Genomic DNA, 19794 nt, shown 5'->3' on the forward strand with positions numbered 1-19794 from the left:
GTGTATATAGTGGACAGACAGGAAGTCAGCAGGGCACTCTACACAGGAATGGCAGCTGGTGAGCAGGACACAGACAGACATCTCAGATGTAACATATAGTATAAACGCTGGAGAGAGAACAAACTCACACAATAAAGCATCTACTTCAACTGTAAGACTATGAGCTTTATTCAGACACATGGAATAATACATGGTACCAGGAGATTTCAGAACGCTTCATAGAAGATTACATAAGATGCAAACAATGAAAGATCGAAATGACAACAAAACTTGTACCGGACATTCGATGTGGGGAGACTTCGCTGAGTCGATGAAGCTCGTTGGAACTCCACCGTAGCTGAAAACAACCTATAATTTAAGTCATAGATGAAATTGTTTAAACAAACGTTCAAACTATATATCGTAGCTAATGATTTGAGCTCGGCCTCAGAAGAAATGCTATTAGCAGGAAAACGAAAATGAAATGAAATTCGCTTATTGTCACAAGTCGGCTTCAAATGAAGTTACTGTGAAAAGCCCCTAGTCGCCACATTCCGGCGCATTTTCGGGGAGGCTGGTACGGGAATTGAACCCACGCTGCTGGCCAGCCTTAGTCTGGTTTCAAAGCCAGTGATTTAGCCCTGTGCTAAACCAGCCCCTTGAAGCTAGAGAAATCTATAACCGCTTTAATTACTTGAAAGGTGAAGACAACACCAAATTAGAAGTAATACTCAAAAAAATTGACGACCACTGTAACACCAGTAACAATGCTGCTTTCAGACATGAAATGCTTGGAGACCAAATTGCACAGGGAATGAGTGATGCGAAACTCAAACAATCATTATCAGAACAGAAAGGTTCAATGCTGGAAATTGCGATTGAAAAGTGCAGATCGCAAGAAAAATCTAACATCAAGTCTTTGCCAAGAAAGAACACCGAAAAAGTTCTTCTCTACGGGTCTAAAGCAGTTAAAATAGCGTCTGAGCACATTTTAAACTGCCTGGGGAACAAAAGACGCAAATCTGCTTCTGCACATGTGCAGGAAACCACAGCTGCGCATGTGCAATTGAACAAAGACGTTTTGGGGTAGATCGTTCTGCGCATGCGCAAGCCGCACATGCACAGTCAGAAGAAGATTGAACACCGTTCAAAGACGTATCTGTGCATTAGCAAGCCGCGTATGCGCAGTTTACAAAAAAGCGCACAGTAAAGCAAAATCGATTTGCGCATGTGCAATCGATTCCTACGCTTTACGTCACGAGTGTCATGATGTTAGAAGAGTCAGACCACGCCGACCTAAAGGAGAAATGCCCAAAAATCACAAACAAGACTCTCAACCTCAAACGGCATAACAATGCCTGAACCTCCACCAGCAGTTGAAAATAACTTTTGCAGCACCCTGGAACAAGCAGTTTGCACCACCCAAAGTGAACAGCACAATGACAAATCCGAAACCAAAGATGATTTGTTCATTCAACATGAAGAACACAATAACAAATCCGAAAAAAAAGATGATTTGTTTATCGAAAAATACTACGCAGACATGGCTGATTTATTCGGATATGCTTATTAAAGCATCAGCGACACGGTTGAAAAGCTTAACATGACTCTACTCATGGTAGATGAATCCAATACCATGATGCAATGGCAGATCATCGATACATTGGATGACAGCAACCTGCCAAATACACAAGAAGAAAACAATGCTACACAGCTAGTACTGACCGACTCCATTGAGAGAGCACAGATCAACTCCACAGAGAGAACACTGCATGACTCCACACAGAGAGCGATGAAAGACCCCACAGAGAGAGTGACGCAAGCCTCCACAGAGAGCTCGTTGACAGACTCCAAAATGGAAGCAACTAAAGACTCCATAGCGAAATCCATGCATTTAACAAGACCATGAAGGTTTACCCACCCTATCTGAGCAATCAGAGGCACACTATGAAAGTCTACCAAGCTCACGTGAACAACAAAAAGACTATGAAAGTCTACACAGCATCAACAAGAAAACAAAGTAAGTCTACTCACTGTATGTGAGACAAGTGATGAAGAAATCACAATTCCCAGACAAGATACACAAGATCACAACGAGACTGACAGATCTCAGCTCGTCTGTACAAAAGAACTTGACAATCAAAGCACAATCACTCATGAGTCTAGTGGGACTGCATCAATTAAAACCTCATCTACTCTTGACAACCTACAAGAAACTGAAATATTGACGACGTTGATTCCGGAAGAGGAGCACCAAGAGATCAAAGACGAAGTATAACAGCCACTCCAGAAGTGGCTCCAGATTGGAGCCAGAAGACTCCAGAAGAGGAGCACCAAGGAATCAAAGAAGAGGAATCAAATCAAATACAAATGACTGATGTCACAAGATCAATGCAACATCAGATCATACTCACAATCCTCAAGAAGAAACGCTCAATGAAACATCAGATACCACAAAGGACACTGACACCAATAATTTTGAGAATGACTCAAATTATCCACACGGAACAGTCATTGAGCGCAACAAGAACAACAAAAACCACAAGAAGCACAACAAGAACAACAACAAAAACTACAAGCACAGCAACAAAAACAACAAGAAGCATGACAAAAACAACAAGAAAAACAACAAAAATAGAAATAACAAGCATGACAAAAATAACAACAAGAACGACAATGAAAACAACAAAGACTGAAACAACAACAATGAAACAACGACCTATACAACATGGTACAATTCTGCACATGAAGGACACTGCAACAGCATACTCCAAAACAATGACAAGAGTACAAACATACCATGGCATGACATCGAATCTCACAAATTCACATATGCTCCAGAACAAACGAGCACACCAGCTTTCAAGGCAGATGACACACTAAATTGATACCACAAGCACAGAAAAAAGTCCTTGTCAGTCAACATCAGTGGTTCGACCATTCAAACACCTCGTGGTGACTTGTTCGTTACTTAAACACAAGAACTCTGACGACATTCACAAATAAATTATAATATCAACATAACCACGTCAACAACAGAAGAAAAAAAAGCTCATCCAAATAAATTCATAAATTTTTTAATTAAGATTTGACTCATAAATATCAATTGGCTTTGTATAATCATCAATTTCATCTCAACTTGTACACATCATCATTTATCTACATGTTTTGTACAATTTTCTTTCATAAAGTACTGAAAATATGTATAAAGAGAAAAAGGGGGGATGTAGTGATATGCACCACTGTATATTCACAAGGGGTTAATGTAAATACACTAAACTAAGTAACCACTAGAGGGAGCACCAGAGATGTATATAATGGACAGACAGGAAGTCAAGGGGGCACTCTACACAGGATCGGCAGCTGGTGAGCAGGACATGGACAGACAGCTCAGATGTAACATATAATATAAACGCTGGAGAGAGAACAAACTTACACAATATAGCACCTACTCCAACTGTAAGACCATGAGCTTTATTCAGGCAGCACGGTAGCATTGTGGATAGTGCAACTGCTTCACAGCTCCAGGGTCCCTGGTTCGATTCCGACTTGGGTCACTGTCTGTGCGGAGTCTGCACATACTCCCCATGTGTGCGTGGGTTTCCTCCGGGTGCTCCGGTTTCCTCCCACAGTCCAAAGATGTGCAGGTTAGGTGGATTGGCTATGATTAATTGCCCTTAGTGTCCAAAAATTGCCCCTAGTGTTGGGTGGGGTTACTGGGTTAGAGGGATAGGGTGGAGGTGTTGACCTTGGGTAGGCTGCTCCTTCCAAGAGCCGGTGCAGACTCGATGGGCCGAATGGCCTCCTTCTGCACTGTAAATTCCTTGAATAATACAGATCCTATTCAGTGACTATATTTTCTGATCTTCATCTGAATTGTTTAGATTTTGTTGTTCCCATAAGAACATTCAATGAGTCAGGTGGCTCACTGGCAAACATACTTTACCATTTGCATAACATTGAAAGTGGCTTTTTTTTAACCCCACAGTATACCCATTAATTACTGCCAGTGTCACACCGAATCAGAATTGTGATGAGGACCATGGGTGAAAGCTTTCTTTTTTAAAATAATTTTTATTCAAATTTTTACATTTTCACAAAAAAGAAAACAATAACAGAAAATTCTAAGAACAAAAAAAAACAGAACCCCCCCACCGTAAATACAAAAGAGAAACAATAAATTAACGCCCGTCATTGGCAAAAAACAGATATTCGACCCAAAACAAAGAGACAACTCCCCCCCCCCCCCCCGGGTTGCTGCTGCTGCTGACCTTTTGTTATTACCGTTCTGCCAGGAGATCTAGGAATGGTTGCCATCTCCTGAAAAACCCCTGCACTCACCCCCTTAGGGCAAATTTCACCCTCTCCAATTTAATAAACCTCGCCATATCGTTGATCCAGGCCTCCACGCTTGGGGGGCCTCGCATCCTTCCACTGATGAAGAATCCTCCGCCGGGCTACTAGGGACGCAAAGGCCAGAACACCGGCCTCTTTCGCCTCCTGCACTCCCGGCTCCACTGCAACCCCAAATATTGCGAGTCCCCAGCCTGGATTGGCCCTGGATCCTACCACCCTCGACACCGTCCTTGCTACACCCTTCCAAAATTCCCCCAGCGTTGGGCATGCCCAGAACATGTGGACATGGTTTGCTGGGCTCCCTGAGCACCTAATACACCTGTCCTCGTTCCCAAAGAACCGGCTCATCCTTGTCCCGGTCATATGAGCCCTATGCAGCACCTTAAACTGTATGAGGCTAAGCCTCGCACACACGAAGAGGAGGGTGAAAGCTTTCTATAGAGTCTCGGTGTCTTGAGTACTGATTCTTCTTGTATTCTGACGCTCGCTGTCGACCTCATGCCTTCATCCTATAATCGCTTCATATTTCCAGGCTCTGAATGCTGCCTGCCGCTTTCCTGCACCCATCAATAACATGTAGTGTCTCAGAACATACAAGGAACAAACATAATATGAGGAACAAATGAATTAGGGAAGAAAGTTGGGGATTTATGACCCACATTTGTCGCATTCTTTCTTGAACTGTATGGTTGACGTTGGTTAACGCATGCCCGAGTTATGTCATCAGTGGAGACTAGGACCATGGCGTTCCCTGCGAGGACACCAAACACCCGCCCCCTGTCTCCCCTCCCCAGGGTAGACTGTAGGCTTTCGTACTGCAGACATCAACACCATTGTGACATGCAACTTGGTCCAAGATATCCCACCAGGTGTGCTTGTGATTGACCCAAGGGCCACAGGAGCTTCTAAGCAAACAAACGGGCAGCACGGTAGCATAGTAGTTAGCACAGTTGCTTCACAGCTTCAGGGTCCCAGTTCGATTCCCGGCTTGGGTCATTGTCTGTGTGGTGTCAGCATGTTCTCCCCATGTCTGCGTGGGTTTTCTCCGGGTGCTCCGGTTTCCTCCCACAGTCCAAAGATGTGCAGGTTAGGTGGATTGGCCATGATAAATTGCCTCTAGTGTCCAAAAAAAAAGGTTAGCTGGGGTTTACTGGGTTACGGGGATAGGTTGGAAGTCTGCGCTTAAGTAGGGTGCTCTTTCCAAGGGCTGTGCAGACTCGATGGGCTGAATGGCCTCCTCCTGCACTGTAAATTCTATGAAATCTATGAGAGTCAGGCATTTTGCTTGAGCCTTCTGTAATTCATCAATACCCTTTTTGACCCTCTCCAAAAGAAATGTGGCTGATATCCTGGAGTTGATCCTGTCCTTTCAATAATTGTATTAGATATTCTGCATTATTTTCTTATCTTACTTCAGCGAGCGCTCTGGATATAAGAACATAAGAACTAGGAGCAGGAGTAGGCCATCTGGCCCCTCGAGCCTGCTCCGCCATTCAATTAGATCATGGCTGATCTTTTGTGGACTCAGCTCCACTTTCCGGCCCGAACACCATAACCCTTAATCCCTTTATTCTTCAAAAAACTATCTATCTTTACCTTAAAAACATGTAATGAAGGAGCCTCAACTGCTTCACTGGGCAAGGAATTCCATAGATTCACAACCCTTTGGGTTGAGGATTATTGTTGTTTTTTGCAGAGGAATCACCAGCATATTGGACATCACAGACCATACGGAGTAAAACTATGCTACCCAGCTCATCATGTCTGCTCCACCATTCAATGAGATCATGACTGATCTGATATTAAAGTCCTTGGGCAAAATTCTCCGCTTCCCACGCCGGGTGGGAGAATCGCGGGAGGGCTGGGCGACACACGACATGCGCCCCTGGCACCCCCTGCGATTCTCCCACCCCCTACTCGGAAGAATCGGCGCTCGCCGTTTTTCACGGCGACCGGCGATTCTCCGGCCCGGATGGGCCGGGCAGCCTGCCGTTCGCGACCGGTTCACGACGGTGGCAACCACACCTGGTCACTGCCGTCGTGAACATGGCACCAAAAGCTGGATTGAAGCTTGTAGGGGGCGGAGAGGGTAGTGAGCACCACGGCCGTGCTCGGGAGGGGACTGGCCCGCGATCGATGCCCACCGATCGTCGGGCTGGCGTCTCAAAGGGACGCACTCTTTCCCCTCCGCCGCCCCACAAGATCAAGCCGCCATGTCTTGCGGGGCAGCGGAGGGGAAGACGGCAACCGCGCATGCGCGGGTTTGAGCTATCAGCCGTCGTGACGTCAGCCGCGCATGCGCGGGTTGGAGCCGGCCAACCTGCGCATGCGCGGCTGACGTCACATAGGCGCCGCCGTCGCGTCTCTCTCGGCGCACCGCCCAGCAGCCGTGAGTTACGGAGCGCCGCTCCTCGCCCTCTGGGTGGGGGTGAATAAGGTGAGAGGAGCGGCCTCCGAGGCCGTCGTGAAGCTCGGCCGAGTTCACGACGGACTTCCCGATTTTTCGCGGGAGCGGAGAATTTCGCCCCTTAACTCCGCTTTCCTGCCTTGACCCCATAACCCTTGATTCCCTTACTGATTACAAATCCGTCCACCTCAGCATTGAACATTCTTAAGGAGTACAGGCCCAGCCTACTCAGCCTCTCCTCGTAAAGAAAATCCCTCCATATCCGGGATCAACCTAGTGCGGTAGTTGTCAAACTTTTTTTCCAAGTGAAGAACTTGACCCACGCAACCCAGTAATAATAACTAGCTAACTATAAATCTAATTCTAGGTGCAATCAAAACGCAGTATCATAAGAAAATTATATTTCATGTCTACTTCGCCATTACCTGGCTGCATTCCGCATTTATTTATTCAACTTGATAGGTGAACCTGCTTGGTCACCACAACCTCACTCCATCATAATAATAATCCTTATTGTCACAAGGAGGCTAACATTAACACTGCAATGAAGTTACTGTGAAAATCCCCTAGTCTCCACATTCTGGCACCTGTTCAGGTGCACAGAGGGAGAATCCAGAATGTCCAAATGACCTAACAGCATGTCTTTCGGGACCTGTGGGAGGAAACCGGAGCACCCGGAGTAAACCCACACAGACACGGGGAGAACATGCGGACTCCACACAGACTCCACACAGACAGTGACCCAAGCCGGGAATTGAACCTGGGAGCCTGGTGCTGTACCAGGGTGAGAGAGCAACGTGAGGAGTTCAGCTGGAAAGGGGAAGAAAATTAGCACCAATTGCATGTATGGATCTGTTTATTGCCTCATGGTCATATAGTATAGAATTCCCACAGTGCAGAAGGAGGCCATCCAGCCCACCGAGTCAGCACCAATCCTCTGAAAGAGCACCCTACTTCGGCCCCTTCCCCCACCCTGTAACCTGTAACCCAATAACCCCACCTAACCTGCATAACTCTGGACTGTGGGAGGAAACTGGAGGAAACCCACGCAGACACGGGGAGAAAGTGCAAACTTCACGCAGATAGTCACCCAAGGCCGGAATTGAACTTGGGTCCCTGGCGCTATGAGGCAGCAGTGCTAACCACTGCAGAGAGAATATGTATTTCATTTACCCAGAGAAAGGTCAGGGAATCTTGGCAAAATTAATTTTTGCAACCGATTTTTTTAACACCATCACCACTTTGAAAACCACTGACCTATTGAACCCTCTCTGCACTGCCTCCATATATTTCCAGCATATATTTCCTTAGTTGAGGGGAACCAAAACTTTTTAAAAATAAATTTAGAGTACCCAATTCATTTTTTTCCAATTAAGGGGCAATTTTTGGGCTGTGGGGGTGGAAGCCCTCGCAAACACGGGGAGAATGTGCAAACTCCACACGGACAGTGACCCAGAGCTGGGATCGAACCTGGGATCTCGGTGCAAGAGGCAGCAATGCTAACCACCGTGCCACCCACGAGGAACCAAAACTGTTCACAGTGTTCCAGGTGTGGTATAAATAGTGCCTTGTACAGTTTTATCGAGACTTCCCTATTTTTATACTCCATTTCCTTTGAAATAAAGGCCAACATTCCATTTACCTTCCCAACTACCTGCTGAACTTGCATGTTAGATTTTTGTGATTAATGCCTGAGGAGCCCCAACTCCCTCTGTGCTGCAGCTTTATATCCAGTCTTTATCCATTTAAATAATATTCAGTTCCTCCATTTATCCTCCCAAAGTGTATAACCTCACATTTCCCGATGATATATTATCTTACAAGTCTTTGCCTGCTCACTGAACCTGTCTATATCCCTCGGACTCATTCGGTGTGGGTGCAAATCCTGTAATGGCCGCTAAGTCTCGTGAGCAGCCAAAAACGGGATTTGCGCCAGGGAGATCTCTATTTGAGATCTTCCCCTGCTGGTGACATAATAAGGTTCATGTCCAGCCCCGATGCCTGCAAGATGGGGAGGGAGGGGCAAAGGGAGAGAGAGAGGGAGAAAGAAGAGCCCCGATGCAGGTGAGGGAAGGGGGGGGGGGGTTGGGGAGAGAGGGGAGAGCCCCATTGCCCGTGAGGTGGGTGGGGGGATGGAAGAGAGAAGATTCCCATTGTCGCGTGGTCGAGGAGAGCTCTGTTGCCTGCGAGGTGGGGATGGGGGGGGGGGACTAGAGCTCTGTTTTTCACGAGCTAGCTTTAAAGACCCGCTTTAAAGATGGTGCCCTGACCTTTGTGGAGCCGGCCTTGCCGGCTCTCTCAGGCCCCATCCTGCCAGACTGATGGCACAACCCACGACCCCAGATTTTCTATGCAACGAGGGCCAGAAAATCTGGAGAGAAAGCTCAGGCGTGCATCTGGAGGAATACTTGTCGATTTCTCGGTCAGTGCCTGACACTCTGCCAGATTTTGGACAAATTTCACTCTTTCCATCATCCTCGCCATTTGCCTTCCCATCTATTTCTGTGTCATCTGCGAACTTGGCAGATGTACGTTCACTTTCCTTGTCCAAGTCATGAACATACATTGTAAATAATTGTGGCCTCAGCATTGATCCCTCTTCAGTAAAACATGGCATTAGGTTCTCCCTGCTCCAAGTTTGTCAGAGATAGGAACCATTACTGCTTTGAACAACTGTCTCGTCATTAGACCCATCTGAAATACCCACTGCTTAAACTCAGTTGGCCGGACGGCTGGTTCGTAATGCTGCGTGTGGTAGTCACCACTGTTGTAGTATATTGTATATACTGGACTACATACGAGGGTATTACGGTAAAGCCTCTGTACTACAGGTACGGGGGTAGATCCCTGCCTGCTGGCTCCGCCCAGTAGGCAGAGTATAAATGTGTGGGCTCTCCGTACAGCAGCCATTTCGGCAGCAGCTGTAGGAGGCCACACATCTCTGAATAATAAAGCCTCGCTTACTCTCTACTCTCGTCTCGTCGTAATTGATAGTGCATCAATTTATGACACAGATTTTAAAACGATGGATCTCCGCATCAAGCCTGATCGCCTGCAGCTGCACCCTCAAGCAAACAACTTTACACGTTGGCTAGCCTGCTTCGAAGCATACATAGGATCTACGACTGAACCACCCTCAGAGGCACAGAAGCTCCAGATCCTCTACACGCGCCTGAGCTCGGACATCTTCCCCCTCATCCGGGACGCGCCGACATACGCTGAGGCCATGGCGCAACTGAAGGAGAACTACACGCAGCAGACCAACAAGATCTACGCCAGGCACCACCTCGCCATGCGGCATCAACTCCACGGTGAGTCTGTGGAGGATTTCTGGAGTGCCCTCCAAATCCTAGTGAGAGACTGCGATTGTCAGGCCGTCTCGTCCTCTGAACATTCGGACTTGCTACTAAGAGACGCATTCGTTACAGGCATAGAGTCGGCCTCCATCCGCCAGGGAATCTTAGAAGGGGCTACCCTCGACCTCGTGGCGACCAAGAAACTAGCCCTCTCGCTCACCACGCCTCGCGCAATATTCAAGCATATGCCCCCGACCGTGCGGCCCACCCCTCCTGGACATAGTGGGCCCCGCCAGGGAACGCCCTATTGTGCACCCCATCAGCGACCACCCCAGGCCTGCGCCGCGCGGCAACCAAACAACCCCAGGGGACCCAAGCGCTACTTCTGCGGACAGTCAAAGCAACCCCGACAACGCTGCCCGGCACAGAGCGCACTCTGCAAGGCCTGCGGTAAGAAAGGACGTTTTGCTGCTCTGTGCCAGGCATGCTCAGTTGCCACCATTGCCCCGGCGCCCCCCATGTGCGACCCCCGGACGCCGCCATCTTCCTCCCTGCAGACCACGTGCGGCCCGTGGGCGCCGCCATATTGCTCTCCTCACAACACGTGCGGCCCGTGGGCTCCGCCATATTGCTCTCCTCACAACACGTGCGGCCCGTGGGCGCCGCCATATTGCTCTCCTCACAACACGTGCGGCCCGTGGGCGCCGCCATATTGCTCTCCTCACAACACGTGCGGCCCGTGGGCGCCGCCATATTGCTCTCCTCACAACACGTGCGGCCCTGGGCGCCGCCATATTGCTCTCCTCACAACACGTGAGGCCCGTGGGCGCCGCCATATTGCTCTCCTCACAACACGTGCGGCCCGTGGGCTCCGCCATATTGCTCTCCTCACAACACGTGCGGCCCGTGGGCGCCGCCATATTGCTCTCCTCACAACACGTGCGGCCCGTGGGCGCCGCCATATTGCTCTCCTCACAACACGTGCGGCCCGTGGGCGCCGCCATATTGCTCTCCTCACAACACGTGCGGCCCGTGGGCGCTGCCATATTGCTCTCCTCACAACACGTGCGGCCCGTGGGCTCCGCCATATTGCTCTCCTCACAACACGTGCGGCCCGTGGGTGCCGCCACCTTGCTCGCCTCACACATGCGGCCCGTGGGCGCCGCCTTCCTGCGCGCCCCAGGACATGTGCAGCCCGTGGGCGCCGCCACCTTCCCTGCCTCAGGATACCTGCTCGTCTCCCTGCTCGTCGGACGCCTCATCGGGCTGCTCATCGCCTGCAACCGCCGGCGGCCAATCACGCCTGGCCTCCGTTACGATTGACCAGACACGACCACACAGCCTCGCGAGTCGACGACGGTGAAGATCGACGAGCACGAGGTTTCCTGCCTTCTGGACTGCGGGAGCACCAAGAGCTTTATCCACCCTGATACGGTAAGGCGCTGCACCCTCACGGTCCACCCCACCAACCAGAGAATCTCCCTGGCCTCCGGCTCCCACTCCGTAGCGATCCGGGGGTACTGCACTGCCACCCTCACCATCCAGGGCATCGAGTTCACTGGCTTCCGCCTCTACATCCTCCCCAACCTCCGCTGCCCTGCTACTTGTCCTGGACTTCCAGTGCAACCTCCAGAGCGAAACCTTGAAATTTGATGGGCCCCTACCACCTCTTACTGTATGCGGCCTCACGACCATTCAGGTCGACCCACCTTCCCTGTTTGCGAACGTCACCCCGGATTGCAAACCCGTTGCCACCAGGAGCAGACAGTACAGTGCCCAGGACAGGACCTTCATCAGGTCTGAGGTCTAGCGGCTGCTACGGGAAGGTATTAACAAGACCAGCAACGGCCCCTAGAGAGCCCAAGTGGTAGTGGTAAAAACCGGAGAGAAAAACAGGATGGTCATTAACTACAGTCAGACCATCAATCGGTACACGCAGCTCGACGCGTACCCCCTCCCTTGCATATCTGATATGGTCAATCAGATTGCACAATACCGGGTCTTCTCGACAGTAGACCTGAAATCTGCCTCCCACCAGCTCCCCATTCGCAAGGCGGACCGCCCGTACACCGCATTTGAAGCAGACGGCTGCCTTTACCATTTCCTTAGGGTTCCTTTCGCCGTCACTGACGGAGTCTCGGTCTTCCAACGGAAGATGGACCGAATGGTTGACCGGTATGGACTGCAGGCCACCTTCCCGTACCTGGATAACGTCACCATCTGCGGCCACAACGCTATCCTTTCCAAATTTCTCCACACCACCAAACTCCTTAACCTCACTTATAACAAGGAGAAGTGTGTGTTCAGCACAAACCGATTTGCCATCCTCAGCAATGTGGTTCAGAACGGAGTTCTGGGGCCCGACCCCAATCGCATGCGCCCCCTCATGGAACACCCCCTCCCCCACTGCCCCAAGGCCCTCAAACGATGCCTGGGATTCTTTTCGTATTACACCCAGTGGGTCCCAAACTATGCGGACAAGGCCCGCCCACTCATTCAATCCACCGTTTTCCCACTGATGGCCGAGGCTCACCAGGCCTTCAACCGTATCAAGGCCGACATTGCCAAGGCCGCGATGCACGCGGTCGACGAGACGCTCCCCTTTCAAGTCGAGAGCGATGCATCAGACGTCGCCCTGGCTGCCATCCTAAACCAGGCATTCTTTTCCCACACCCTCTGAAATCCGGCAATCCTCCGTCGAAAAGGAGGCGCAGGTAATCGTTGAAGCTGTACGGCATTGGAGACATTATCTGGCCGGCAGGAGATTCACTCTCCTCACTGACCAGCGATTGGTTGCCTCATGTTTAACAACACACAGCGGGGTAAGATCAACACCGATAAGATCTTGAGGTGGAGGATCGAGCTCTCCACCTACAACTACGAGATTTTGTATTTCCCCAGTAAGCTCCAGTAAGCCCCGTTGCCCTATCCCCAGGTACATGTACCAGCGCACAATTAGACTGACTCCGCACCCTGCACGACGATCTCTGTCACCCGCCTTTATCACTTCATAAAGGCCCGCAATCTGCACTACTCCATTGAGGAAGTCAGGGCTATCACCAGAGACTGCCAGGTCTGCGAGGAGTGTAAACTACACTTCTACTGGCCAGACCGCGCCCGCCTGGTGAAGGCCTCCCGCCCCTTATGAGCGCCTCAGCGGGACTTCAAAGCGCCCCTCCCCTCCACCGACCGCAACACATATTTCCTCAATGTGGTCGACGAGTACTCGAGATTCCCCTTCGCCATCCCATGCCCCGACATGATGTCTGCCACCGTCATCAAAGCCCTCAACACCATCTTCGCTCTGTTCGGTTTCCCCGCCTACATCCACAGCGACCGGGGATCCTCATTCATGAACGATGAGCTGCGCCAGTACCTGCTCAACAGGGGCATCGCCTCGAGCAGGACGATCAGGTGCAACCCCCGGGGAAACGGGCAGGTGGAGCGGGAGAATGGGACTGTTTGGAAGGCCGTCCAGCTGGCCCTACCGTCCTGAATTCTCCCGGCCTCCCGCTGGCAGGAGGTCCTCCCTGACGCCCTTCCCTTCATTCGGTCGCTCCTGTGTACTGCGACTAACAAAACCCCCCATGAATGTCTCTTTGCCTTCCCCAGGAAGTCCACCTCCGGGGTTTCGCTCCCAACATGGCTGACAGCTCCAGGACCCGTTCTCCTCCGTAGACACGTGCAGCTACACAAGGCGGACTCATTGGTTGAGAGGGTACAGCTACTCCATGCCAACCCGCAGTACGCCTACATCGCGTACCCCAACGGCCGCCAAGACACAGTCTCCCTCAGGGACCTGGCACCAGCTGGGTCCCCGCAAACCCCCCTTGGCACCACCATCCCTTCCCCTGGCGCATCCCGCCACAGCCCCCGCTCCAGGACGATCCATCCTCCCCTTGGTCCCACCCGGGAATGAAGAGGATGTCAACACGCTCCCGGAGTCACCGACGACCGATTCGACGCCTGACTCGCCACCAACACTGCGACACTCTCAACGACGGATCAAAGCGCCCAATCGTCTAAATTTGTAACCTCCTCTGAAATTTTTATGACAATCTGTATGTAAATAGTTTTTGCACCACCCCCCCGCTGGACTCATTTTTAACAGGGGGTGAATGTGGTAGTCACCGCTGTTGTATTATATTGTATATACTGCACTGCATACGAAGGTATTACGATAAGGCCTCTGTACTACAGGTACGGGGGTAGATCCCTGCCTGCTGGCTCCGCCCAGTAGGCAGAGTATAAATGTGTGTGCTCTCCGAACTGCAGCCATTTTGGCAGCAGCTGTAGGAGGCCACAGATCTCTGAATAATAAAGCCTCGATTACTCTGTTCTCTCGGCTCATCGTAATTCATAGTGCATCACTGAGCGACGCCAACAGCATGGATTCACTTTCCGTACTGACTGAGGTTATTCATGAAGCCCCACTCCATCTATCAATCTTGCCCGTCCCCTGAGGTGTGGTGATGCTGGGGTTAAATCACCATCAGTAAGCTCTGAAAGGGTAGGGCATCCTATGGTCCTTTAGGACTGTGGCGACATTTTACTTGCAGTCAACTCACCAAGACTGTGAATTTAAATGTGCCCATCGTAAATGTTAAAAACTTGCATTCAGCAACATTTGCATATCTGCACCCACTTCGCATTAATCTTTCTTTGTATCATGAACTATTACAAATCATGTTCTATTTGTTAAAACATAAAATGGAAATTATGCGCTGGAAAAAAACCTATAATTTAATGTTCAGTATTTGGCATAATTCAGCTCTTGTGCCTGATTAATCACTGTTGCATGTAGCCTTGGTGTATATTCGGTGTACAAAAGCTGCTTATTTCTATTTAAATCTGTTCCTAAATTTATCGCGTAAATAAACCATGAGAAAAATGACAAGTGTTCGTTAATTAAATTGGCATTAAAGTTCTGAAAAGGAATTAAAATGCTCTCAAAGTGTCTTAATCACATTCTACCTTTCTATATTTGTTGCAGGTTAACCAGTGGTCCTCCATTACCTTGTTCATCTAGGCCCAAATCTGGTAAAGATGTCACCTATTGGAGACGAAGAGGGCAAGACTTCAGTGTTTTATTGGATTACACAAACCGAGGAGACACCGGCTACAAAGGAAACAATGTGACAAAAACTCAAAACATTCCAACGGTTGAACAACGAGGCAAAAGTTCACAAGATGCACAGCCGAAGAATATGCAGCTTAAATCTGAAGTGGTTCGAATAAATGAGCAAAAGCTTTGGATGTCAGAAGGTCAGAGTGTGACGGTGAAAGAGATGTGTGAAGACAAGTGGAGGACGGCAGTGGATCGTAAGTGTCAAAGCTTGGGCACAGAGGAATGGAAAGCTTCCTTAGGAAGACAGCTGTCTGATGGTGATGGAAACCGATTGAGACATGGCGTATTGCCTCACGTGGTTAGTGATGAAGCATTAAAAAGAGACGGATTGCCACATATGAAAAAGGAGAAGTCTCAGTCATTGCCCAGAGTTATACCAGAAAGTAATGGTAAGGAATTTCAGACAGGTCTACATTATGTAAATATGTCTGGGTTTGACAGAAACAGACTGGAAAATCAATGCTTGAAAAATGATCTTTCATTGCAGGATAATGGCTCTTATTGTAATCCTAAAACAAGTTCAAAATTGACAGACAACTTCAGGCAGAGTGCTCAATTGCCAAAAGCCAAGTTGACTCGACCACTGAAACCTCCCTCCTATGAACTGTATCAGCAAATCAGGAAAAGTTCAGAAATGCTACCTAATCTCCATATACATGGAGAAACGGATGGGCAAATAGCTTATTTTGCCAAGGACAGCGAACCAAGTGCTGACCATAATTGCTGCCCTCAGGCTCCTGCTAGCAGCAGCTTAGAGCCTCCTGTTTATGTGCCTCCCCCATCATACAAAGCACCACCTCAACCGAAAGTTGGTCAGAAATGTTTTGACAAAGTGCCTACTCGCAACAACACAGGCCAGCCCTACCAATCAACAGAGACTCTTATCGATCGGTCTCAATGGGGTCTGGAAAATCAGGAGAGCAATCAAGCTCATCAAAAACACATGTCTCATGATATTGGCACAAAGCAACATCTGCAAACTAAGAATGTAAATAATGATCTGGATAAAGATGTCACTCACGCCAGGGAGACCTATAGTTCATCACATAATGGATACACAGATGACCAAAAGGCTTTTGTCAAGTACATACCGTTTGATGATCCTCGACTTAGGCACATTACAATAGTGCAATCTGAAAAGCAATACACTGACGCAGATAATAAGTATAAACCATGGAATGCAAAGGACCATGTTACAGATGTAAACAAGACAATTGGACCATCAGACCATTGTAGTGCCTTTTCTGTTCCATCAGGGTCATATTACTCCACTCAGGCAGGCCTGAGGCCTATTGCTAATGCTGCGAATAGCAACAGATGGTTTGTCGCATCTAAGCCAGAGAGCGAGAATGGCACTGAGTCTGAACATTGTTGTAAACCATATGTTGCCGACCAGTGTGAGTCCTCATTCAAGTATAATTCAAGGGTTATTCCAACCACCAACCACCCAGTTGACTTTCCATATTCAAGTGCCAATTCTAAAGCAGAACTGCATGTAAATCAAGGCACTGTTGAAACTATGACCCAGGTAAAAAAGTGGGAACCAGATTCCCAAATTTTTGAAGTGCAAGAAAAGAAACGCCCAAAAAGAAGAATGACAGAAACTATTTTTTGTCTGGTTTCTGTGCCTGTCAAAACGTGCGAAGAAGGGTCAAATGAAGATGCATTTATTAATGACATGGGAAATGAAAACATTGAAAGGGTGATGAATGATAGTACCGGAAACTTAACAGAGCAAAGTTTTTTAAGCATGTCTTCCTCTGACTTGGAGTTACAAGCATTGACGGGGAATATGATCTCAGAAAGTGGGTTGAAGAGACCTGAACCCTGGAATGAAGTTAGCAGTCGACGTGCAGTTGGCTATAATTTTAACCAACACAGAGAATTAAGAGCCTCGGGCTCTTGGCCAGGTGACCAGTACCGAGATCAAGAAACGCAAACAAGTTTCATTAAAGGTTCCCGTACCACTCGGTCATTCACTGGTGCCATGAAAAAGGCTGGAACAGGCATCCAGATGCAAAGTCCGAACTACTCAACACCTGAATCCAGTGTATTAACGGAAGGGGGTAAAAGAAGTGCAGAAGTTACAACTATCAGTGATGAGAAACATAAGCTGAATAACTACTCAATACATGGTCAGACGAGCTTATATCCTTCTACCAACAGTGCTTTCTCAAGGACAGCTCCTAAACAGTATCAGGTCAACCATATTAACTCACACCAAAGTCAGCTTCATGGGGTTTCAAAAAGCTCGCGTGAAAGAGGCACAGATGGAAGTGCAGAAGATCAGATCGAAGAGAGACAAGGGTGTGCACAGACTTCATTAAATAATAGCAAGACGGCTGTAGGATTTGGTCAGTTCCTCTTGAAACCTGTAAACCGTCGTCCTTGGGATGCGATCAGTGAATTAGAAAGTTTCAACAAAGAGATTCAGGAACAAGAGGATCGAAACATTCCGGAATTGCAGGAGGGAAATGAAGATGACACACCTACTGCAGTTCAGTCAACAAGCTCGGACAAAGACTTATCAATCAGTCCAATAACCTACCAGAAACCGGAGCTGTGTGCGTCTGAAAAACCATCAGCTAAGCTGACCACGCCCAAAGTAAAGGAGGACGACGGTAGTGATAAAAATTGCTCAGGTTACATGAACATCACCCCTGGTGTGCAAGACATTTCTAAAAGATCCGTTGACAATAATAAATTGAGCAGCCAATCAAACAATCTATTCCATAAACCCAACAACAAAAGAACGTCCGATACTAAGAGCAGCACAATTCTAAATGTATTCACCACAAACCATGCACAATTCACAAAGTTAAAAAATGAAAAGAATGTGGAAAGCACCAATATCAAAAGGCAGTGCATAAACATCAATGGAGTTCGAACGCCCATGTATCAGTTAAGTAAAAAAAAGATGCAAAGCACAAATGATGCAGGCACATCGATCAGTGCGATGGCACCAGGTAAAAAGCCTGTGCCAACTCTGGAGACTGACTGTGATGGCAGCATTGGAAAAATGTTTTCTCAATTTGACAATGATCAGGATTATTTAGAATCTGACCTGAGCTCTCTAATCTGTCAGAAAAGCACAAAACCAAACACTGACAACCTGAATGACCTCTTTGAACAAAAAACTGCAGAAGGAATTTCCAAAAATGAATCATTGGAAGAAAGAGCTGCCAGGATTTTGGGAATAGATGTAGCAGTAGAAGCCTTGATTTCTCCAGCGAAGAAGATGCTGCAGCAGGGTACAAGAAAAAATGAGGCAAAATCTCCTGCTGAAGTTGAACTGGGCTATACCTGGGATCATCTTATAGCAGACAGGGAGAATGCTTCAGAAGAGCAACCAGGGCATGTCAAAGAGAAACCATCGGACTTCAACAAACTATCGGAATGGAAACACAACCCACTCTATGGAATCCCAAATGGGAATACTGTACTCGACAAATTACCAAGATATGCTGCTGACAGTAACAGTGAGTTGGGGAAAAGGGCCATCATAAATGAATTCTTTCATGGACCTTTAAAGGAGTTTTATAATTGGGCTGACAAAAATTGCTGTCTGAGCATAGAAAGGAAAACTGACCCAGGTGCAGACGGGAAGGATGGAAACACTTCAGAGACGATTGAAACCTCGCTAGGTAAAATTGGATCGTCCCCAAACCGAACGGCTCTGGACCGCCTGGCCAGAATGAAAGAAGTAGACTCGGTTTCCCACATCAGACGTCTCAGCATTAAAAGTACAGATTCTAGTGAGGACGTTGATGAGGAAACATGTGGCACAGAGCGAGGAGTAGAGGAAACCGTTTACTCTTTGGCCGGAAGTGACAAAGTCTGCACAACAAGGAAGAGAGTCATATCACTGGACCAGGGTTTGGAATCTTTTGTGAGTTCAGTAACGGCAGACACGGAGAACAAAGAGACGACAGGTATGTCCTTGCCTCTTACAGGCACCCCCACTCCTTCAATATGGTTACCAATTGAATGCTGGCAAATAAGAAAAAGACATAGTTGTTCCTTATTTATATTGAATAGCATGGCAGTTAGGTAAAGAAAACAGAGCAAGTTTCAGTAGGATACGATGTCTCTACGAAGGGGTGATTGCTGTAATTTGTACTTGTATCATGTGTTTGTCGTACACCCTACACTGCTTCTTTACTTGGAACCTATGGGGAGCTAAATTCAATAGCTCCCAAAAATGGAGATCATGCATGATGGACAATATCCATTTATTGCAAGGCAGACAACACACCAACGTCTGCCCGTTGATGTCAATGGTTTCAACATCCAGATAGAGCTAACCATCCTGGTGATTGGCTAGATGCATCAGCAGCAAACCAATATCATGAGAGGCTAGCACCATTAATATCTCATTTGAACTAACGGGGAAGCTCATTGTACTGAGCATTTGCAGTAAATAAATGTGAACTGTGAAACGGTACAAATGAGAGACAGCAGGCTCCAAGGTTTCCAAACGCTGTGCTGGGGTTTTGAGGATGAGAGATGGTAAATACTTAGGCAGAACCAGAAGCTCCTCCCATCAAATACTCAAAAGGTAGGTAGTCATATGCCACCACCTACAGGCTGAAAACGATGGGCTTCAGATGCTGCATTATGCCCTGTAC

The 19794-nt window shown here is 48.2% G+C and overlaps 1 protein-coding gene across 10 annotated transcripts in view; it reads left to right on the top strand.

Annotated features, from left to right (window-relative positions):
- jcada (junctional cadherin 5 associated a) overlaps positions 1–19794 on the top strand; it is a 415634-nt gene that overhangs the window by 309270 nt on the left and 86570 nt on the right. For all 10 annotated transcript variants that reach the window (XM_038798243.1, XM_038798244.1, XM_038798240.1 and 7 more), the window contains one exon: positions 15032–19098. In XM_038798243.1, coding sequence (XP_038654171.1) covers positions 15032–19098 — 4067 coding nt within the window. The remainder of the gene's footprint in view (positions 1–15031; positions 19099–19794) is intronic.

Source organism: Scyliorhinus canicula, chromosome 5, assembly GCF_902713615.1.
Source record: "Scyliorhinus canicula chromosome 5, sScyCan1.1, whole genome shotgun sequence".
In the NCBI taxonomy this organism is placed as follows: Eukaryota; Metazoa; Chordata; class Chondrichthyes; order Carcharhiniformes; family Scyliorhinidae; genus Scyliorhinus; species Scyliorhinus canicula.